The 24,330-nt window shown below is 43.0% G+C and overlaps 1 protein-coding gene across 20 annotated transcripts in view; it reads right to left on the reverse strand.

The window, feature by feature from the left end:
• Positions 1-405: 405 nt before the first annotated feature.
• TENM2 (teneurin transmembrane protein 2) overlaps positions 406-24,330 on the reverse strand; it is a 1,028,597-nt gene continuing 1,004,672 nt past the window's right edge. For all 20 annotated transcript variants that reach the window (XM_080399947.1, XM_080399949.1, XM_080399942.1 and 17 more), the window contains 6 exons: positions 22,803-22,978; positions 21,009-21,244; positions 16,187-16,483; positions 13,675-15,289; positions 10,536-10,666; positions 406-9,323 (listed from right to left, as the gene is read on the reverse strand). In XM_080399947.1, the coding sequence (XP_080256073.1) occupies positions 8,562-9,323; positions 10,536-10,666; positions 13,675-15,289; positions 16,187-16,483; positions 21,009-21,244; positions 22,803-22,978 (3,217 nt within the window). In that variant the 3' untranslated portion in view covers positions 406-8,561. The remainder of the gene's footprint in view (positions 9,324-10,535; positions 10,667-13,674; positions 15,290-16,186; positions 16,484-21,008; positions 21,245-22,802; positions 22,979-24,330) is intronic.

Genomic DNA, 24,330 nt, shown 5'->3' on the forward strand with positions numbered 1-24,330 from the left:
CCACGGTGCCCGGCACTGCCAGCCCTACCCGCACCGCCCGTGGTGCCCGGCACTGCCAGCCCTACCCGCCCTGCCCACGGTGCCCGGCACTGCCAGCCCTACCCGCACCGCCCGTGGTGCCCGGCACTGCCAGCCCTACCCGCACCGCCCGTGGTGCCCGGCACCGCCCAGCGGCTCCACTCTGTGCCCATGCGGGAGCAGCGAAGGCCGGCATGGCTGCAGCTGGGCTGAGCTCCCGGTGGCTCCCGGCCACCCACCGCTGAAGCTGCTTTGTGTGCTTTGCTGTGAGGCTCAGCGTGGGGCAATGCAGCCGCACAGGCGCTTTGTGTTTGTGCCAAGGTGAGCACAGCAGCAGGAACCCACTGCCCAGCCGTGGTGGGGCACTTGGTGACACAGACAAGGCCAAGGTACTCCATGCCTTCACGGCCTCAGGGTTTTCTCAGTAAGATCTGCCTTCACCTTGCCCAGGGAGTCTGGAAAAAGGAGGACTTACCCTCAGGGGCAGGGGGTGAGGTGAGGGAACAACACTCGGGGCATGGACAAGTCCCTGGGACATGCTGGGATGCACGCTGAGGGAGCCAGCCGATGGCGCTGCCGGGCCATTCCCTGCTACCTTTTAAGGGTCCTGGCAACAGGGTGAGGTTCTGGGCAGAGCGGCTGGTAAGCCAGAGGGTCTTCTGTTGTCCAGGGGGGCAGGCTGGAGAACGGGGCTGATGGGAAACACATGAAGTTCAGCCAAGGGAAGTGCAGTCCTGTCCCTGGGGAGGAACAACCCCAAGCACCGGCACACGCCGGGGGCCACTCAGCTGCAAAGCAGCTTTCCAGTAAGGGCCTAGGGGACAACATGTTGACCGTGAGCCAGCAACGTGCCTTTGTGGCAAAGCAGACCAACAGCATCTTGGGCTGCATTAGCCAGAGCATCACCAGCAGGCTGAGGATGGGATCTTTCTCCTCTGCTCAGTGCTAGTGACACATCTGGAGTGCTGAGCCTGGTTCTGGGTGACCCTGTACAAGACAGACACAGACACACATGGAGAGGGCCCAGCTAAGGGCCGTTAAGATGATGAAGGGACTAGAGCAGCTGATGTAGCGGGGCAGAGGCTGAGAGAGCTGGGACTGTTCAGCCTGGAGAGGACATGGCACAGGGAGATCTTACCAGCATGCACAAACATCAGAGGGGAGAAGTAACGACAAGGGAGCCAGGATCATCTTGGTGGTGCCCAGCGACAGGACAAGAGGCAACGGGCACAGGTAGAAATACAGAATATTCTGGTTAAATATAAGGAAAACTAATCTTACCGTGAGGGTGACTGAGCAGTGGAGCAGGGTGCCCAGAGAGTTTATGGTCTCCATCCTTGAAGATGTTTAAAACCCAGCTGGACATGGTTCTGAGCCCCTGCTTTTAGCAGTGGCTTAACCTCACCCATCCCATGGCTCTGCAAAACCTAAAGAAAGGAGCTGGAGGCCAAACCCAGCCCCATCACCCCCACCCCCCCTTTTTAATAAAGGCCCTCTGCTGTGTCAGGTGTGGAAATACTCTCAAGTGCTTTGTGATGGGCTTTTTAATGTCCTGCCTTCGCCACCTGGGCAGAAACCAAGGCATTAAGGCAGGGATGTCTTCACAAAGCACTATAGCCCACAGAGGCAAACAGGAATTTGATTTTTATCTCTAGGAAGAACTTCTGACAGATGAAACAGGTTTGATTTTTCAAGAAGCACCTACTGAGTAATCGACTATTGCTGACCACTAGAAATGAAATAGTGGCATTCCTGATTTATAGCACTGAATAATGTTTCTCAGTAATTTACTTTCATTTAGATGATGGCTTCAGTTAACAAAGTTTGGGGAAGGGAGAGGTGTTTGAAGCAGTCACAAGGCCTGGCCTTTAGCAGTATAGGCAGCAGTACAGCCAACACAAGTCTGCTGGCAGATTTTCCTTTTATATGCAACCACAAAATTAAACTAAAGCCTGCCAGAAGCTGTTATCTAAAGATGTAAAACTTCTGTAAATATAATTTCTCCAATAGCGATGCTGTTGAGCTGCTGTAACACAGCACAGATAGCATTACAGCATACTGCCTGCCACCTTCTGCACTCATGATGGCTTAACTGCCACTTCCATTGTAAATCCTATTTGTTAAGGATTTATAAATTGGCTGCATTCACTTGCTTCTCTCTAAAAGCTGGCACACAGCTTTCTCCCATGGTGTTTTTACCACATTTTACTTTATTACTTGCTTCCCCCCCTGCCCCCCTTGGCTCAGAAGCACCACAGAAGTAGCCTGACTCTAACCCCAGAACTATTAAATCCTTAGTAGAGGCTAAGATGCTACACAAATATTTCAGTGAACAAGGCAATAAGGGAAAGCCTAACCTGTTAACATTAAATAAGTACTTTGAAGAGCTACTGCAGAACTTCTGGAAAGTGGAATACCTCACTCCTGCTGCAGGAGAGGCAGGGAAGTCTGGGCAGGGCTGGTGGCACCTGCAGGCCAACTGAAGCACATGGGTAGGTGCAAAGCATTTGCGGGAGCACTTGCTCTTGCCTTGATGCAAACCACACGTTCCTCAGGTTAAGAAGTGGCTCCTGGAGCCGATGGTTGCAGAAGTTGACTGGCCTGCAGCATGCATGGTGCTCGCAGGCAGACACCCAAACAATGTGTGGGAAAGGCTGGCAGGGTCCAGCCTCTGCCTTCTCATTCCTTGCCTGGGTCATCTGGCTGAATGCCTGCCTTGGGTACCTGAACACACCACACCAATGCTTCCACCTCTCAGTTTCTGTTTAATTTGGGTGGTGGTGGTGATGAGGCTGAGCTGACATAGTGATCTCGACCAGCTGAGGTTAAAATTACCAGCTTAGCTCATTAGTGTGATGGGTCCAGCTGTGAGGGTGCTGCAAAGCATGTTGCGATGCCTGTTGTGTGACCCAGTCGCGGCTGCTTGTTAAATACTGCTTGCTCTTCCTAGTAGCTCAGGTAATCACCCATCAGATGCTGCTGTAGATACGCACGGTTCATGACTGTGACCCTAGAGCTGCCCAGCACGGCTGCGTTGGGTTAGGCAGAAGCAGAAAAGGCTTTATCAACACAGGGGAGTTTGTGCTTTGACAGTGGCAATGGTAGCTGCCTTTCTAGAGCTCTTGGTCATGTTCAGGCATTGCATAAAACTCTGCCTGTTAGGGAGATGACAAACATACATGGCAAGGGAGAGAGAATTTAGATACTACGGACCTAAACAAGCCGTTACAGCTTATACTGCAGCTATACTTATACCTACCAACACCAGGAACCTCTTGTGACAGCCCCTGCCCCATGGAGGCACCTGCTAGAGCCAGCACTCCTGCACTGGGTTCCGTGGGCTGAAAGGGACTGCAAGGCCCAAAGTTCTCTCTCCTAATTCGGGTATCGGGCAAGTAACATGTCTTGCACCTGCCTCAGCAACTGCACTGTGGCGAGTGATGGCCCCATCTTAATCTCTTCTGTAAGCACGCAGCCCTTGGCACTTGGTGCCGCTGAGGAAAAGTGAGTTTGAGCCCAGAGGAATGCCAGATTACAACAAATAAGGTTTAAACTAAGTGATCCTTGTGAATAAGAAACCTTTACGCCACAGGCTGTACCTGTAGAGGTTGGGAAGGAACGTTCCTTGCTGGCAGGAAATTTCAGAGGCAGAGGGGTCCCAGTACCTCTTCGTTGTCCCACTCAGCTCCAGCCATGGAGCCTGTTAGACTCTACATCTGCTAGTAACGCCCCATTCCCACATTCAGGATTGCCCGGGGACAGCTACTCTTAGTTCTTCTTTAGAGAAAAAATTACAGCTATAGAAGGTCTTGTCTTCCAGATAAATTGGTGTGTCCTAAGATTAAGGGCCTTGTGCTTAATGTTTGGGCGGTGTAGGACTTGCATGGCCATCCTACCTTAGCTGGAAAGGCAAGAGCTCGCTTTTGAACCGATGCACAGTGGAAACAAAGGCCACCTGAGTATATGAGTGACTTTAACATGCACTTCTCATGCAAGATCACCAGATGAGTGCAGGACAGTACAACAGGGTCACAAAATACCATTTGAGTTTCCTAGGGCTGTAGCCTCAAAGCTGAATGTCAAACATATTCCCATGTTTGATCATCACTGAGCGCTTTAGAAGTGTTTGCATGCTGGTGGCAAAAGGGTCAACCCGGCCGAAATTATAGTACAAAACAGTTAATGGAAATTATTCACTGGCACTCAGTTCTGATGTAGTTTTCTCGGATTCCCAGGAAGGCTGGTGCTCATTTGCGCAGGAAGCTCTTGACCAACAGACAAAAGAGAGCCTTGGCAGGAGGTGCTACGGTCATGTCCAGAGGAGACAAGGGGTACTTAGCTCTTCAGCTCCTCCAGAAATGATAAAGCTGGGCTACACAATGATCAGGGGCTTACAGGGTAATATTACAGAGGTAGAATGCTGTTGGCACAGTCATTTCTGGCAGGAACCTTCTGAGTGGCTACATTACCCAAGGGACGGGAGGTGAAAGTGAACGGTACCGGAGCCCGGCTCCCATGCAGGCTTCAGGCAGGTTCTGCACCTTCTTGGAGCCCAGCGGGAGGTGTGTCAGCCCTTGCAGTGCAGGTAGCAAAGGGGAAAAAAAAAGGGGTATAAACGCTTCCTTCCCCACATTTGTTCCCATGGGAGTATCGTGGATCCATTGGCCTGGCCCAGCTTTAGGAGGAGCGTCTGCTGGTGCCTTTATCTGGGACGCAGCGAGGCTACTAAGGCAGGCTGCCATGGCACTCAGGGTCAGGGAGGCAAAGGCCGGTAGCTCTGAGCGTCTCATGGGCAGAACTGCCATCACGTGGCCAGAATGCTGTGGAGTGCAACCTCGAGAGGGAAAACACCAGTGGTGGTGAGGAGCAGGGTGTGCCGAGACACGCGCCTACCACTGCCAGCCACGTCCCAGGCTTTGGGCTAAGTCAAGAAGCAGAACAGTTTTTTTCAAGCTGAAATGCAAGGTTATAAATACCAAATCCCTTCAGTTACAGCAATCCAATGGGAAACATGGAAACGTACCCTAATGCCGATTCTTCACCCGGTTTTAGCTGCAAACAGAGGCCTGTTCTCGGAGCGGTGTTCGCTCTGCAGGCACCTCTGCTTGTGCTCAGGTGAGTTACAAGGGCAAACCTAACGGCTGGCCTGGCTCATGCGCTGCGCCTCCCCCAGCGAGGAGCGCTCCTCCAGCCAGGCCCTTGCACGGCTGCCCTCAGCCTGCCCTGGTCGCCATGCTGCTGGGGACACAGCCCCCCACAGTGTCACTGTTAAAGCCACTGCTTCGCTGCTCTCCCATATGAAGGAGCCCAGTTCCTGCCTCCTGGGCGTTGCTGTCGGTTGGTCGTCTATTCCAAACAGAAAAGTGTAGCAAGGAGGAGAGGGGGAAAGCAAGGGCTTTGAGAGGGACTGGAGATACCAGTTTGAGGGAAGGGAGGGTTGTAGAAAGGAAAAGGGAGAACAAGATACCTCAGGGAATGGGAAACTCAGGTGGGACCACAGGAGAGGAGGCAGCTGGCGGTTGGCCACGGCCACATCAGGCCAGTTATCTCCCCATTTGTTATGTGAAAAAGAGCTCTTTAGTATGGCCTCTCAGAGTCTGCTGGTTTTTCCAGACATGACAGCACCTACCTCTTTGTCATAATCACAAACTACAGGAATTCTTCTCATCTCCTCGATGCACACAAGGGTTTTCTAAGCAGCTGGACGTGCCACAGTTTACTTGCCTGAAGGACAGGCTGGGAGAGTGCCCTGCTGAGACATGGTTAAAGCAGCAAGGAGTCCGCAGGGAAACACAAACCCCAGTGGCAGAGCCACCAGGTCACGCTGGGAATGACCTTGGTCAGGTCCAGCACAACAGTTAGTTGGGTCTAAGAGCTCAAAAGCGTGTTGCTGGGGCTTTCCACGGGACCTGTGCTAAGCTGCAGACAGGCCTGGGAACCACGGGTAGTCCTGGCTAGATGGTCCCTGGTGAGTATTTTGCAAGTGTGACTGGGCCACTTTCAAAAGCTGTGTTTAAGAACATGCTGATGATGTGTATGTTACTTGCAAAGGAGCTAGGTAGGGAGTGCATCCTCTGCAAATCTGCTACATCTCCTCCCATAGTAATTAATATTAAAAAGGGTACTTCACTTTTAGCTTAACTAAATTTCCCTTTGAAGCAGCAGAATCTCATTCTGAAGAGTTTCAGCTTTAGGAGAATGGTAACAGAATGAAGGGCATCAGGGACGGTGCAACAGGTTCTCGTTTCAACCCTCCCAACTGCAAGAAAAATTCCATTCTAAAACATGACCTAAGAAGCTTACCAATACTGGGCAAGGGTAATCCGGAAAAAACTGATAGTGAAAAGCGCCTCCACCTTGTGATTTCATGGTTTATGCCTCTGTTAAAAAAAAGTAACAACACTCTAAGAGGTTTCCCTTGTAAAGAACAGTCTGATAACATAACGGCACTTCAAGTCCATCAGCACAGAAAAACATCTGCAGTGATAGACATACAGGACTTCATCTGAAAATGTACCAGACTCTTCCTCCAGAGGATGAGTGATGGGGCTTGGGGTTCCAGCGCGTGTGCTGCATGGGGCAAACACAGGCACAACGCCCTGGTCAGAACAGGACGGCTCTTGCTGGCACCGCAAAAATGAGATGCACTTTCTGAGTGCTCTAGGTGTTACACAACACAGCCACTGAACTGTTCGGCTTTAAAAATGCCCCAGAGTGAATTAATGCCCATAATCAGCTCGAGCATCTCTATCGGTATCATGAGTCATTAAAAACCTCATTTGCAAAACTGCAAAGGCAAAACTGTTCTCAAAATTAAGTAGAGCTCCCTAGCTACATACTTAAATGAGACGAAAGCAGCAGGGCTCTGGCTGATGGGTGGTTCCCCTTTAACATCATGTGTGACTGCTGGGGAAAGGGTCTTTGATCTTACCTCCGATGCCTAACTGTGGCAGAAATAAGCAATCTCCCACAGAAGACAGATTTCATGGAGCCTTCCTGGCTCGCAGTACGGCCTTCCATGTTCCATTTAAACTTACGTTACTGCATTTTCAAACCATTTGGAGGTTATTGTAGTGCGATTAAAATAATTCCAGGACTGAAACACAGCAGTTTGAGGGTTGCTAGTCGTGAGCTGCAGAGGGGGAACTTCTAAAGCATTTACCAGTTTTCTGCGGTGTCCTAAGTGGAGTTCCAGGTGATGCGTGTGTAGGACTTCGCTTACCCAGAGAGCAAAGGACCAGCCCTCTGTAGAACCCACAGTGCAACAACAGAAGCCATTCTGACATGTAAGATGCCGTGTGCATTAGGTGACAGTAAGACACTAATCTTTCATTTTTAAAAGATCTAACAACGGAAGACAAATAATTCACAGGAGTTTTAAAGACTTTATTTATGTATAAACAATTTAAACACTTTGCCATAAATTATCTTTGCCTGTCTCTAGTCTTTGCTTAGCAGCAAATTAAAATTAATATAAAAACTCAATGAACAATTCATACATGTATATTACAAAAAAGTTCTTGTACCAAAGTTCTTATTAGACTTTTTTCTTTTTTTCTTTTCTTTTTTTTTTTTTTTTTTTTGGGTGTTTTTTTGTTTTTTTTTTTTTGTATTTTTTTGTGGTGACTGTAATGTGATTGTCTCAGTTTCTCGACCAAACAAACACACTAATAATTTTTAAATCTGAAACAGTGATTGTGCCTTCTGGCTGATGTATGTACAGGGTGATCTGACGTGGTGCCCATTTGCAATAGTGTAACACAATGCCCACAGCTCTACTGGAACTGATACCAACAAACTACTGAATCTAAACAGACTACACCCTGTAACTGTGTTATACTGTCCACAATGGAAATCTTCAAAGACAAACAGAGTATGAAATTTATTTGTAGTGATTTATAGCCACCATTTTGAATGTAACTTTACACTCTGCCCTCTTTGAATAAGTTAAGCTTCAGGCCAGACAAGTGGAGGGTCAGAGTGCAAGTGTGGTTTTGTTACTTTTAAATATATTTTTCTTTACTATTTCCAGTGCGCTCTCACTTGCATTCTCATTGTCCTCCAGTTGCTACACACAAATCACCCCAAAGTCATGTTTTAAATGCACCTGTATTTTGCTTTAAATGAAAACCTCTTGGATATTTATCAAACAAGCAGTCTGAATCATCTGTGTTTCATCAGCTGGTTAGTGAAAGTGGCCCACTTGGATTTCTTAGTTTGCTCACGTGTGAATGGAGTGAGGTAATACAATACGAGGCCTTCTTTTTGTTTTTCTTTAGACCCAGAACAAGTGGGTAATATTTCAGGGGTACTTTTTAATTTGTATGGTTAGAGTTTTCAGTCTGGCTTTAGTCCACTTCAGGATGTGGTTTTTAATCACTTGAACAGTAGCATTGAACTCAAAAAATATGAGCTTTTTTGCCACTTACTATCCCAGAGTAGCTCAGCCTAGTGCCCCCATGTAGGTCTTCATCTCCTTAGGAGAGGAGATAACAGTTATGACTACTGATTCATCCAGCACAGGATGACAGCAGGTTAATTTGTTACCTCTTTCCCATTTCATTCTGTCTTAAAAACTGGATGTTGCTGCTACTGTCTGCTAGCTCTGGGTACTGCTCCACGGGCAGGACATAATATCCCTCGTAACCTTGAACCCTTCCCGTGTTCAGAAGCTGCTGCTTCTCTCCGTCTGTCCATACGCGGCTGCCCTCTCGGCCATCCCGTGCCTTCTGCTGCTCCTTGGCCCAGGCTGATGCCAGGGCTCGCTGCCGAGCCTGGTCTAACACTCTCACCTTCTCCTCATCCAGCGTGTCGGGGGTCAGTCCGTAGCGGATGTTGATCAGCAGGGTGGAATGCTGAAACTCAATATTGGTAAACCTTCGAGTCCTGCCATTGACGAGGAGAGTGGGCTGGGAGACGGTGACATTGACCCCGCTGTCCAGGACCTTCCGCCCGCTGGTCATCGCGAGGGTGACAAGGTCGCTGTCAGCTGAGCCTATCTTGACAAAGTAATGGGTATCCTTCCCCTCAATGCTGTAGTGCATTTTTTCCAGGTAGTGAGCACTATTAAGGACAGAGGCAATCTTTCTGCTATCGTCTGTGGCTATGCTGGAAATGCCGGTGGTTACCCGGCCTTCCTTCACAGCAAACATGATTCCTTTCCCAATGATAGGAGTGGTTGTTGCGAACCAGTGACCTGCTTTTTCTCTAATACTGGCATGTAATCTTTTAGATATGACCTGTCCCTCAAGAGCCATGAAAGCTTGGTTGTGTCTTTCCGTTGTCTGCTGAACTCCTGTAATTAGCTGGGGAAAGCAAAACAAAGTAAAACAAAAACCACCAAAGAAGATACAGAGCTGAAAATACTCATTTCAGAAACTAATGCTAATCTTTGCTTTGTTTTTTTAAAGGAAAACCATGCAGTGAAAAATTCTGTGCTATGGGAGGACCACCATATACATACCCTTTTTAGAATCAGGTAAATACTCATTTCGCAAATTATTCTTTGATATCACTGATAGGAAAAAATATTTCTCCTTCATCACCCTTTGTAGCATATACGTACCAAAAATCTCAATTTTGGGAAACTATATAGTGTCCATTACAAGAATAAGTAAGACCCAAGCCCAGCATGATTTTCATCAGAGTTGGAAACAAACAGAATCCATCTATTAAAAGATGGCACTTAACTTTGGAACACTTTTGCCCAGAGATTTCAGCCAGTATCTATGACTAAAATGCTTATGAATGTAAGGCTTTTTAAAAATCGATGAGATTTGGGTTCCAAAATTCCAAAGCAATTCCTGAAGAGGGCATTTAGACCCTCAAATTACTTAAAAGCCTGTGAACGTGGTACGTCTAGGTTTATATGATAATTTCTGTTCTATTACCACAAAAGCGAAGTAAGCCAAGCAAAGACTAAGTTTGAAATTGGCCTAGTACTCTTTTTAAGTTTATTAAATGGGTTGGAATTTATTATAAACATTGAAGCACATACCCTTTTCCACCCTTAACCTGACAAGTAAGCATACTGTAACTAAAGTTAACTGTGGTAACTGGAGTAGCGAACCAAAGCCTCTAATTATGAAAAGCATCAGACAGAAACGATGAGGAATCCTATTACAGGGTGAGAAGCAGAACCTTTCCGTAGCAGTACAGCAAGTACCAACCTAAGTTTATTGCAACACACATGTTATTAGGATGGTTTTACCAAAGGTACAACAGATGATAAATTACCCTGACAAAGTCTGCCTTTGTCATTGCTAATCAAGTTAATCGAGTTACAACTTGTTAATCAAGGAAGAACTCAATAAAAGACAAACCAATGACACTGTAATTATGATAACAACAAAGGCTGGCAAGAAAAGCATATGTTATTGGTATAAAACCTAGCTACTCACTTCATTTTACACTGAAATAAATACTTGGCCTTCTGCTGTGACTACAGAAGAGCCAGCAGTTATATTTGTAAAGTGGGGCAAATTTATCAAGAAAAATAACTTCATGTTTCTGCTTACCTGTCCATTTTCACATGCTTGACTCTCAGACAACTCATATGGTGGTGACACAAAATACATTTTTGCTCTAGGGAAACCAGGAATAATGTTGCTAAGCTGAAATCCAAACATCACCAACCAGCTTTTGACATCTAAAAATCAAAAGTAAGCAGGTAAGTGAGAAATAAATGTGGATAATAAACACAAGAAATAAAAATATGAGGAAATCCATCATTGACCTCTTTAATTTCAAGTAGCAGTGAAACTCATAATTTATGTTACAGTGTGGCACTTTGCAGAATTGTAGTAATCCACCATGAACAGGCACATGTTGCTTTGAATTTATCCTAAATAGTTCATCAGGGATATACCACCTTTTCCATTCTTCTTACATTACAGCATATGGATTATCCAAACATTTTACCGTATGTACTACTTGTTCCATTTCTGACACCTTCTGCTGTGGCTACTGTAGCCTACAAACTGTATTGTAAAATGATGTTTTATCAGGTTAGTACTCCTAAAACCATCTGGAAAGTCCTTTGGGAAAATACACGGCTTCTCTTCTATGTCCTACTTCTATTAGCTGTCATCAGGTCTCGGGAGGCTCCATTAAATGCAGTGAGAAGCTGGACTTGTAATTCAGATGTCTAAATTTAGGCACCATGAATGTCCTTCCCATGCCTCCAGGCTGTATGGAAAAGTAAGACTTGCATGGGTGGGTTACAGCTCAGCTCTGGGGGGAGCTTCGGGAAGTTCCAGCTCTGACCAGTAAACCTCTGGCTTCATATCTAGTTGAAAAAGCTGTGCCACTGAATGAATAACAGTAATTCTCACTCAGCAGGTATTAAGAACTAATGATGTATTTTAGTTATCAAAATAAAGTTTTTAAGCAAAAAAATACCCTACCAAAACCCCATGACCCCATTTTACATTTATGCTTCCTGCTGCTCTTTTCTGGCCATCGCAGAGATCGAAGCAGTGTGGAAGCACAGGCACTTGTGCTTTGGACTTGGATTTGGACATGAACATGAGGATTCCTGTTCAAACATCACTCCTGCCTTTTCCTGCAAGTAGCCTTCTCCCCTTGCTGGCCTACAACGCCTTCTGACGCTGCTACTGCTGCTTCTCTGCGTGAGCCAAACTTCACATTTGACAGGAGACATGGCTGTGGCAAGGCACGCTCCATGCAAGGGTCGCTGCCTGAATTTAGGCCACTCTAAGCATGGTGTCTGCAGCACGCAGGTGCACAGCGGGCTCTGCCCACGGACACGCAGAGACCTGCAGAGCACCCACCTGAACACCTACAGACCCCCGGGACATGCTCAGCCACAACATGGCACCTGCTCGCTCTTGCAAAGCCTGTTTCCCCCAAACTTTTAGCAGAGGTTATGTTACATTATAAAAAGTGTAATGCTTCTTGGTTGAGGACATTTGACAGCGAAAGTCGCCTTTTCTGAGCCATTCTGACACTAAAATAAGTGAAATGCTCTGCTTCTATGAAGGTATTTGTATGTATCTCCCATCACACAGTCCTGACCGTATTTTTCCCTATAGCTTTGGCCAGCACATGGTTACTGCTCCTTTTTAAGGCTTCCATTTATCTTACAGTATAACAGTATCTCCTGAACAATTCACTTCAGCTGCCCTAATTCTGCAAAAAAAAGAGAAGGACCTAGATTTCAAGTAGTTACTATTTTGCTTAGCCAACACGCCTTGCAGCACTGGCCTTACTACAGGAATCCCTCTTCAGCTGTGAATACAGCAGCGCCAGGGGTTAACAGTAAGAATGGATTGGGGTGGGGAAGTATTTTTTTCTGTTTGTATTTTTTTAAACTATGACAGCCAAAGTGCCACCATAATCTCTTCTTGTGCAAGCTAATCTGTGCTCCATACAGCAACAAATATTTTCATCACCACTGAAGTATTTTTACAGACTATAAGGTGTGCATTATACCAAAATGCAATATATCCTCCTAGATTTCATCCAGTGGATGGATAAATTAAATGAATGCAATTTCAGAACATAGCAAAATATTGTAAGATGACAGAGAAAATCTACATCAAACAGTGCTGTATGAAAACTGGAATTTTGTTGAATTTAGGACAACAGGTTTTGATCCCAAGGTAATTTTAGTCCCCAATAGTTTTGTATTATCAGAGAAGTTTCACACTATCTTCAAATTGCAAAGTATTACTGTAGAACCTATGGGGTGTTGCACATACATCTAGGTCCCAACATACTAATGAAACTTGCTATGATTTTCTTTGAAGAAAGTGCACACTTTTCTTGAAATTCTAATTACTGCTGAAATTAAGATAGCTCCTTTTAAAAATGATATCACTGCTCTAATTACTGTATATTGCATATTCAATTCTGAAAAAAGCTTTTCCTGAAGACATATTAATTACCTTTCTTTTTAGAAATTGCCAGCAGCTAGTTCAAGTACTGTGTGATCTTAAGTGAAAAATTATTACCGATTAAGAAGGGGTTACAAGTTTTGCCCAATTCTAACATACGCAATCAAAACTATTTTATTGTTTCTCTTTCTCAGCTCTACACATTCCAGAAAATTTCTTAAGTCTTTCAGGAGGAAATAATTTTCAAAAACATCAAGATTTTTGTTTTAAATACTAAAGACTGTTTGCATATTAAAAGTTAAATGGAGAAAGAGGTTTAATTAAATCCATTCTTGGTACTAATTTGTAATGTGCCCATGGGCTCCGCTAGCAGTTAATTCTGAAAGTAGCCCTAAGGGGAAGAGATGCTGAGGAGTTCTGGTTCCCGATTCTGCAACTAACCTGCTGGTGATTCTTGTAGGTGACACTGCTTTTTATTGTACAAAATCAGAATGAACTCATCTTCATACTAGTTCAATAGGAAGAGCACTATGGCTGTGCTGAAATGGAATATTAAGGCATTTTCCTCCTACCTGCCTCCATAACACATTATGGCTTCTCATTTAGTGCCCTTCATTCAGGAAGCAGCAGTATCAAAGAATCAGGACCAGCCAGCCCTTTTCACAGCACAAAAAGGAAGATGGCCAAACTTGATGGGAGCATTCAGCAATTGGCTCATAAAGAGAAGTCTGATTTCTTTCCCAAATCAACTAACTCCCAAACTGCAGTGTTATTTATAAGAAACATAATGAAGTCTCACCTGTTACATAATTCTTTAGATCCAGTTCGTTGCTGAGAGGGTTGTTACTCTTGAACATGTACAGATTGAAAGGAGCAGGTTCTTTACCAATGTTTTTCCACATGGTGTAATCAGGAGATGTCCAGCGTCCAGCCAGGACATCATAGTCCCTTTGGGTAAAATGGACGAGTTTGGTTAAAGGATCATACAGCCCTCCGTGGAACCCAATGACCAGCTGGAAATCAGGGTTAGAGTCGTAATAAATTTCCCCATACGCCGTGTACTGAAGCTGTTTGATCATGAGGCCATTGATACTGAACACAGCTAACGGAGTGCCTGTGTTATCAGAGGCGACGTAATATTCTTCCCCGCTGCTACTCTCCATTGCAAAGAGGTGGCCCTGCAGATCGTAGTACAAAGAGGTGATTTCTGAATTGGAATGGTTGTAGACGTGAGTTACCCTTGTTGGATTGTGAAGATCAGCATAAAAGTACTGTAGATGATGCCCCAGATTAGTCTTACAGGAAGCCCTTCGGCCGAGTCCATCATAACGGTACTGAACGCTCCACCCGTTTGCTTTGTTATAAGCTCTCGTTAAGAGTCCTTTGGAGTTGTACTCAAACACATCTGAGCCTCGCTGACACAGGAATCCATCATCATCAATTTTGTATGGGATGTCACCTAAGCGTGTAATCCTGTCTCTGAGGTCGTAGCGCAGAGGCATCAATCGGACGCTGTTTCCAGGACTCAGGAGATGAAGGTTTCCATTCAGATCGTAACTGTAACGCCAGGTTGGCCTGTCATTCACTGCTACACTTTGCAGTTGTCCATCTCCATCGTAATCATAGGTGTACTTCGTCGTGTTGGCATAAGGACCAAGTTTCAGTTCTCTTTTAGTTACCCTTCCCATGCTGTCATATTGTACAGTCATCCAGTACATCAGGGATCTGAACATTTCGTACTGAACTTCTTTAATGCGCCCATGGGTGTCAAAGTGCTTACTCAGTGTCATAACCGCTGTAGTAATAATCTGATTGATATCATAATAAATAACTCCAAATTTGCCAAAATGCTCTACTTTGCCAGAAATCTCATCATAACGGTAAAGATCAACTGGAAGAGGCGTCTCACTAATTATGGGTTTGATGCTTGCGATTCGAAAGCTGTTATCGTGATACGTATAATCGAACCTCGCATTGACCATACCTTCTTCAGAGAATCTGTAGATCTGTTTGTCAACAAGAGGGCCAATTTTGCGATAGCGGATTGTACAGGAAAACCCTCCACTTTGCAAATTCACCATTTTCAGGACGCCTGTAGTTTCATCATATCCAAAATTAACTGCCGTGCTGTCGTAAACAATTTCAGATAATTTGGATAGCTTTCCATACTTGTAGAAGACTTGTCGGCCAGTGCCTAAAAATGATGTTTTCAAAATCCTCCCGTCATCACTGTAATCAAAAATCACGGATGCGTTGCTTTCAGGAGGGTTATAAATATTTCTAATGTAGCCAACGGAGGTGTGAGTCGACATGCTGTGCCGAGCCACGCTAGGCATGGTCACGGCGTGAAGGCGGTCGGAAGAATCATACTCGAAGATGTACTGTCGTTGACTCTGAAGCAGTAGTACCATGGACTACAGGGGGAAAAATGAATACACAGTTACTAGCTTTCAGCATGTGACCTCTGAGAGGGCATTAAAGAAGAGAAAAATTGACTGCAGAGGCACTGCTGTTTAATAAATAAAAAGAGAATTAGATACATTAGTTAGGGGCACAAAGCTGCCCGGGAATATTGTCAGATTGCCTCATGAAAGGATCTGCTACTTGGAAATCAATATGCTGACACTCCAGAGAGAGTGTAGGTTGGCTAGCTAGCATATTAGCTACCCTCCCTTTAGTAGGACTTTTTTTTTTTTTTTCTTTTCTTTTTTTACTGAGGGATGCAGAGGAGTGTGATAAATGACTAGATTTACCTTTCCACTAACAGTTGCAATTCACAACTCTTACTGTGAAAAATGTGAGAAACTAAGCCGAGAACATCAGCTCTTGTTTGCTTGAAACAATAGGTTCAAAGAAGGGAAAGGGGAAACAATTTTGAAGTATTTAAGACACTTCTATGAATGAAGTGTCTTAGACTAAGTAAAAATGCATTACCCTATTTTCATTTTATAAATAATTATTACAGGTGAATTACCTGTTTCTACCTTGACCTTTTGTCAGGTTTAGTCATGCATTTCTGGTCTTAAAGCACATTTCATTGTGGTAGTTTATACCATTATATGGCAGCCTAATGGCTTTTGGGAAAGTATCAGAAGATACACACCTTGAACAAAGTATTTGCCATTAAAAATTAGTCAAATTAGTTGACTAATTGAAAAATAAGGAATTTGAGACCAGGTATTTCTTAACAGCTGGAATACATAAAATTTTAGATAATTTGTGTGTATGTTATGCACAGAGTTTCAAGTGAAGCCAAATAGTACTTTGACTTCCTTGTAGCTAATACCAGAAGGTAAAACCACATCACCTACTTTTTCCAGATAGGTGTAGCTCCAAACCTTCCCATCTGCAAACATGCGCGATATGATCCTGCCTTGCTTATCGATATCTGTTCTTTCGCTCATGGCACCCCGCTGAAGGCCCGCCAGGCGCCCATTGAAGAAATAAGACACGTTGACAGCTGCCAGGCCACTGCTAGGCAGCCAAAGGAAAGGCCGTCCTAGCTGATCATAAATTATCCTCAGCGTAAATTTCCGATGATCATCATAGATTTTTTCCGTGCGTATGTTCCGGTCGTAATCGATGGACAGTAAATTCCTTCCGTGCACCTATGGAATGAAGGAAGGCTGCATTCAGTGAGCAGTAGGCACTACACCTCCGTGGGGTTTCAGCATGCAAATAGCATGCACGACGGAGAACCCGATTTCTCCACGTTTTTTAAAAGTGTAGGATGTCTTCCTATTAGCTAGCTTTTGCTATCAGCTTTGCAGTGTATTTAAATATGGAACTTTGAGTGTTTTACTGGGATATTTCCCATCTCTTTGCAACACGGGAGCTGTAATCTTACAGAGAAAGGCTCCCCTTATTGACAGAACAGACATGCAGCACGCCTGAGTCTTAAAGTGCAGAGTGTTAGCACTTAGCAGAGAAACAAATTATTTTGCGAGGAAGTAATTTTTCTACTTCTGCCATCAGTAGTTCTTAGCCTTTTTCCTTACAATGACTCCAAGAAAAACAGAAGAAATTATAATTTTGTGCCTTCATTGAGGTTTAGCCACTTAGGTTCTGTAGCTGCAATGCCCTGCTTATGAATTCATTCATTTAAGGTTTTCATCATTACATTTATCCCTCAGCAGGACCCGACCACTTGGCATAGGTTTTATTTCTTCTGATTAAAAATCCTGATCATACGGGCTGGGAAAGATGGACTTCTAGTTTTGAGAAAGAAAAGTGCTAAATAATTAGGTTAAATAATTTTTCTTTTTTTCCCATTGTTTTCAGTTACAATTTCCAAATCAAAGTACAGCATGAAGTGTTTCAGTGCTCGATATTATTTTTTAAAAGAGCAAAACAGCAATAAAGGAACAGAAGAATAAAAATGGAGAGGCTTCTAGTCAGAGTGCTATAATGAGAGATACACAAACATATACACTGGAGGCTAAGCCACAGAATTCAGGCTAATGCTGTAATCTGATAAAGCTTTTAAGTAATTTAATTGTAGATGCATCATTAATAAAGTAGAAGTCTTTAAATTAGATATAATTTGAGAGCAATGACTACTTAAAAAGTATTCATCAGTTTCTGTGGATTTGTTCTCCAGCTTATATTTTACAGTAGCTTTGATTAAGCAACATTTTCTCTTATCCAAAATTAAACTGCACATCAAACAGTATGTAAATTAACCCTGAGCCTTTCTCAAGGACATAAAAGTTATTCTGAGATATTTTTGCTGGGAGGGGTAAACCCAATTCCCATCCCACCCAACTCTGCAGGAATTCAGTTATACAGGAAGCAAATTTAAAATTAATACGATTTTGTGTTTGTAAAGAAATAATTATTTCAAATTATCGCTCATTATCTTAATTTTTTCCATTAATAAAATTTAGCTCTTTAACAGTTTGCATTTCCTCAGTGGGTGATTATTAGAAAAAGCTCTTTTCTGTAAGTTTTCCTGAAGGTTATCCCAGCAACAACTTCTGTGACTCAAGGAAAAGACAGGGTATTATTTTTAAAACACCTTGGCACAGTAAATCATACCCTGCTTTCCCAGTGTAATGGAAACAAAGCGAGGGACACCAAACCTGGCATCAGTACTTTCTGAACTGGTTACTCTAGTTCTGTAAGCATAGGCTCCATCCTGATGACACCCCCGCCCCGCTCCACAGAGCCGGTAGGGAAGCAGAAGAGAGCTTTGACTTCCCAACATTTTGCTGCAACAAAGGGTCAGTGTATGACTGAAAGGTCCCAATTTCCTAAGGACAGGCAGATTGCCTTCAAGGCAAAAGCCAACAAAAGACTTTCATAAAGATTACAAACTGAATTTTTAGCTTTTGGTTGGGGTGGGTTTTTTTGGTTTTGTTTTTTAATTTCAGAAGTTTCATAAAGCAGTTGGGATTTCTGGGTTTTCTTCTCTCCATTACAGTAATGGCAACGGTAACCTGTGTGTCGGAAAGCCTGACTCCAGGTACCCTCCTTTTCCTCAAAAACTAGGTTATTCACTTTTTTGTCATAGAAAATGGAAGTATTAGGGTTTTTTTTTAATGCTTACACAGACAAGAGCTAGGCACAGACACAAACATCACTTGGAGAGTAAAGAAGCACCTGCTTGGATAATTCAGTAACATCATTTTAATTTGTAAAACAAGTAAAACCAGAGAGTCTAAGTGTAATTGTAGTGTCATATTAATTATATAGAAACCCAAACAAAATTACTAACTCCCACTCTTCCTGGCAACACTAATAACACTATTACAAGTATCATGACTGAAGATTACCTAACAAGCTCTTTCCCCTTTGTTCCACTACTTAGAGGGACATCTGGTTCTCCCGTGGCTGCAGGGACAAGCCCTTTGTGCCTTGTGTAAAGGTCTTGAAACAAAAATCACTTACATGATGCTGCACCAAAAAATCTTCGGAAGAGAATCTTACCAAGACTTTATCTGAAACTATCCCGAGACACTGAATAGATGGTGCACAAAGTAGTTGTGGACTGTAAGTGGGATAACGGTGATGAGCAGGTCTTCCTTTCTTGGCTTAATGAAGTCTGTCCAGACATGTTTACAGAGGCTGACATGTACAGTTCAGGCGTGCCCACAGCATGATGAGCAGTTGAATAGTTTGGGTTGGAAAGGACTTTAAAGGTCATCTAGACCGACCTCCCCCTGCAATCAGATCTTCAACTAGACCAGGCTTCTCAGAGCCCTGTCCAAACCAATCTTGAATGCTTCCAGGGATGGGACATCTACCACCATTCTGGGCAACCTGTCCCAGTGTTTCACCACCCACATTGTAAAAAATTTCTTCCTTATATCTAGTGTAAATCTTCCCTCTTTCAGTTTTAAACCATTATGCTTTGTCCTATCGCAACAAGCCCTACTAAAAATTCTGTCCCCATCTTTCTTACAAGCCACCTTTAAGTGTTGAGGAGAAGGGGCATGGGCTCCAGTAAGTACTCATGAGTGAATTGCACACAGTAACAATCCCTTTCAGTCATGCTCGATTCTGAATTGGGGATTCAGGAGATGGCTCCGCATGCTCTCTCCCTGCTTGTGCCGGCGCTGCGTTCGTTCTGCAGCAGTGCCCCCCCATCTGTACGGCTACGTGCCACAGCTGTCCCAGCTGCCGTAGCCTCCCTTGTCTGCCACCTGCTCCCCCCAACGCTCCAACGCACTTGCTCTGTTTCATTCACTAAAGAATTTATGAAGATGAATTAGAATAAATGAGATGCAAATAAATTCCATGCTTTCTCCCTCATTTTCAAATTTCATTTTCAGTCCACTCAACCTGTTATAATCTCATAGTGATTTTCATTTAAAAGAGCTAAATGGATATGTGATTATTGTTACAGGAACTAACACCAGACAATTAAATGTTGAGGTGTTGCTAGATAAAGCAGTGTTTTGATTTGCATAAACATGATGCAAGAAAACCCATCTCAGGCAAGGTTTCAGCTCTAAGACGTGTTTAACTTCAGCTAATTACCACAAGTACCTCTATTAAATTTTTAGTATTGAGAGTTAGGATTACAGCAATTTCATTTCAGGGTCCTATTTATTTTTATTTTGAACACCTAGTCAAAATGCAGAGCTGATCTATTTTCTACTTATAATCAACTTCTGCAGGTCAACACATCAAAAATCCATTACACAGCCATGAAATTTAGTCATTAAGGATTAGCTGCTAATCTCATTCCATTTTTTGTCCAGCCTTCCCCCTCTCCCCAATGTGCATCCTGAGCATTTGTGAGAATAAGGAAAGACTTCATGAATTAGATATTATGCAATAGGAAAATACCAAAATTTAACATCAGAGTCTTATAATTTTTGTAAATTACTACATAATTGTTTACATATATTGCATTTAGTATTTCATCTTGAACACACAGAATGGTATCTCATGTCCAATGATGTTGAAAGAATTATTAAAAGAACCAGGCCTTAACCAGCGCTACATTTGTTTCCTGCCCAGTATCTCAAAGCCCTTCCAAAACTGTATACACTGAGGCAGCCAGCGAAAGTTTAGATACTTAAGGGGTGAAAAACAGGCCAGCTAAACACAGAATGGGATTAATTCGGCTGCAGCAGATCTTTAATTTGGCAGGGGATGGATTACACGACCTGAGTGTCTTTCTTATCCTATGCTTATGACTTTGTAATTATGGCAATTATTTTCCAATCGTGCCATTTGGGAAAGGGAATAAACACAATATGCCTGTCTCAATGAATCTGTAGGGGGATTTTACAGAAGCAGAACGTAACCGCTCAAGCTGTAATTGTGTTTTCTCCCCAGGACTAACTGTGGTAAGTGTGCCATAGCATTTTTACAAATGGCGAGCAGTTCAATTTTTTTTTTTTTCTCTACCTTCAGAAGCAAAGTGACTTGCACCAGTATTCTGGGTATTTTTGCCACCCTCTTTTGGAATACTTTTAGTAATGAAGCTTCTGTAGCTGTGTGCAGCAGATAATCCCATGCAGTTAACTGACCTCACAAAGAAAAGATCATCATACCAAAGACAATCCCAGGGCTGTACATTTTTAAAACGAGCAAAACTAGGAAAGATGTCCTTCAAACTGAAAAATTAACTTTCTGCCCACAGAATAAAAGTTTGTTATTGTAATGACAGGTTCTACTTACCCTGAGCTTTCTTCCAAACACAGTCACTTTGCCTTTAATCTGTTCCTTCCTCAGACGCCATTCAATTGAATTTAAACCATTTTCCATTGGTAGAGAAATATTACATCGTCCTATGGTGGGAGTCACAGTCCCAGCCAGGACATGAGGTTCGCTGTGAAAGCTAATGCTCATGCCATTGGCATACATCACTCTCAAAGTACCATTATTACAGAGCTGGTAGCTGTTCCTCACTTGATCTACAGCAATAATGAAAAGAAAATAATTTAGCTACTCCAGTCATAAAGAAAACATATAGCTTAATTTGATTGGTTTTTTATTGCACTCCTGTTGAAGTTAAATGAAGTCACCCTGCAATTACCATTTACGTGGTACTATGGTGGAAATTACAGATGTTACTGATTCATGTAAAGAACAGTAGTGTAGCAGTGAGCCTGCAGAGAGATACTGTGTTTATTTCATTATGTTTTCCCTTTAGTCTTAATTATGAATCAAAATGCACAGTGATATGTGTTCAACCATGTAATTTATTTCTAATATGAACAAAAACTCCTGAAAACTGTCCTGCTGGATAAACAAAAAACCATTAAACTCCAGGACAGGGGAAAAAAAAAAAGAAAAAAAAAAAAAAAAAAAAAAGAGTGGGAAGAAGTAAGCGCCTCTTCTTTTTTTCTTCCCTCTGTTTAAAAACTGTCTCCAAGCAGAGGCTTTGTACAGAATTCGAGTTTGGCTTTAAATCCTCAAGGTGTGCAAGCTGACAGCTACAGCCCTTTGCTTGCCTGGCTCCCTGCCACCCCACCAGAGGTGCACTAGCCTGATGCGCCCACCCAGCCCTGTGGCTGTCGGAGAAGAGTTATAAAAACAGCCTGTACTTTTATGACCCTGTAGTTCTCCCGCTGTTTGACACAGCCAAGCCGATTCTCAGCCAGGATGGAGCGCTACAGTGTGCAACTGTCACCAAAGCATCACAATTTGTCTGACAGAAGGACAGCATCTATGTAATTAATCATCTGGTATAAGAGAAATAAAGTCTTTATAACCAGACGTGTCACGGTATAATAGTCTATAAATGTTGACATTTATGTCAGGAGGATACTATTGTTCGATGGTGATATTCTTATTCCAGTGACATTGTATCTTAATTTAAAAAACCCCATCACTCGTCAAATTCCTTTCAGTCTCTCTTTGATACCTGACTGTTTTTGCTTCATCAGATACAATGCCTGGGTGGTGCTGGAAAGCTCTGTGCAAACATTTAACCACTTTGTTACTGATCTCTCCTGCCAGGCTGGGGCTGTAACGCTGTCCTCGGAAGTGCTAACTGTGGCACAAGAGCATCCACTGCCCTGACGGTTCTACATTTTATTTAATGGCAGTGTATTAATTTGGAAGATTTAATTTCTAATAGTGGGACTCTACCTAATCCTCTCTCTCCACAAGGATCTCTACCCAGGCAGCCAACGCTCAGCAGACTGCCTCTCTGTGGCACTGAAGTCAGAACCAATTTTGCAGTGAAGTACAGAGAAATATGCGAGTGGGTAAAGTGACCCTGACCCAAGAGGTAACAGAAGGGCTAACTTACACCAGCAGGTAACGACCGTATGTATTTGACAGAAAGCGTGATTGTGAAATGTCTCTTACCTGTCACTTAGGAATGAGCTTTATGGAAGTTTTTCCTGCAACACTTATACGCTTTCTCCCTGCTCATAAGTGTACTAATGACACAAATCTTTTGCGAATTGCTTTCTCAAGTTGTGTGTGTGGTTAGGAGATGTGCTGAGAAGTGTACTTTGGTACCTTGAACAACTGTATAGGAAGCCTCCACAGAGGAGAGATTTGTGATGACCGTGACATCGTCATCCCGATTAGAATTCTCAATGTCGATGGTAATGGACTTTTCCATTTCTCGATGAAGGCTAGTTACCACTCCGGTGGGACGTGTTACATTGGTCAGACGCCCTTCATGATCATAGCTAATAGAAAAGTTAGTGAGAGCAAAAAAGCATGAGGATATATGTTCATTTCAATACCCAATGTATTAATAATGCACCACATTTGTGCAAAAAACCCCAGAATGAAACAGATTTTCAAGAACATCTTGGCCATACCTATTTCTCTGTTCTTGAAAGAGTCTATAATGATGAAATAATAATTTTCAGAGATAGTGATCTCAACTACATGAGTGCAATTCCAGGCTAGCATCTTTTATATTATTAATGAATTAAATTATTACAGATACACAGAGTGATATTTGGCTCAAACAATTATAATTAGTAAATTCATCTGCATTTTAATAGTTGCATTTCACTCTAAGGAAGTGGACTTATGATGGATACTACAATATCAATTGCATACACTGCACATTTGCAATTGAATACTCAGTGGAAACTACTAAGTATGGCCTTAAGTGACATATCAAGGAATAAACTTGCCATAAGAGATTAAAAAAGACATCAACTTGAAAACAATAATTTCATTTAGATCTTATCTGTGGTATCGAACTGCATTTTGGGGTCAGTATTTTGGCTCATAAAGAAGAATAATGAGAAGTTAAAGTACAGGATAGGTTGGAGTTGCACAAAGGGCAGCAGTCAGCACTCAGAATATACCTTTGAAGATGAATTAAGTGCTCCAGAGGCATAAAGATAAAAAAAAAAACAAAACAAAACAAAAAAAAAAAAAAAGAAAAAAAGAAAAAGGGCTCTCCATGAGTTTATTGAGTGAAATTTATTTAGAGGTATAAAGCCTGAGGAGGGGGGAAAGAAGGAATGCTGCCTGAAATCAAATCAGACTCTTTCTCCCTTTCCTTTAGTATGCTATATTTGAGTGCATACTTATGCTAAAGAAGCAATCCTTCGGATCTTAAGGGCAAGAAATGGGGACCTGAAACAAAATCAGTATTCCAGTCTGACACTCTGCTTGCTGCAGTTCTCTACTTGTGCAAGTGTCTCTCACTCAGCTGCTACCAAAGCGCACATACTTCTAATCAGCAGAAAGGCAAGAAAAAAAATGTCCTGTGTAGATAAAGGGAAAAGTTTAGGTAGAGATTGAAACCAACTGGTCATCCTTTGAACGTAGAAATCCAGGGAGCAGGAAGCCTGGAAGAGAACTGGTAAATCCATTGCACTGCTTGAGAGTAACAGAAGAGAAGAGGAGCACGTTTAGTATCACAGAGTTAGCTGAGTTCTTTGTACATCGTGGTTAGCTGTAAAGATGAAAAAAAATCAGTGCTTTCAACATGACTTTTTACAATTAAATCACTCAGAAACCTCAAAGTAGGTCACCTGAACTGTATAGTGTATTTCCAAAATTAATACACAAATTG

This window comes from Falco punctatus, assembly GCF_963210335.1.
Source record: "Falco punctatus genome assembly, chromosome: 8".
NCBI lineage: Eukaryota > Metazoa > Chordata > Aves > Falconiformes > Falconidae > Falco > Falco punctatus.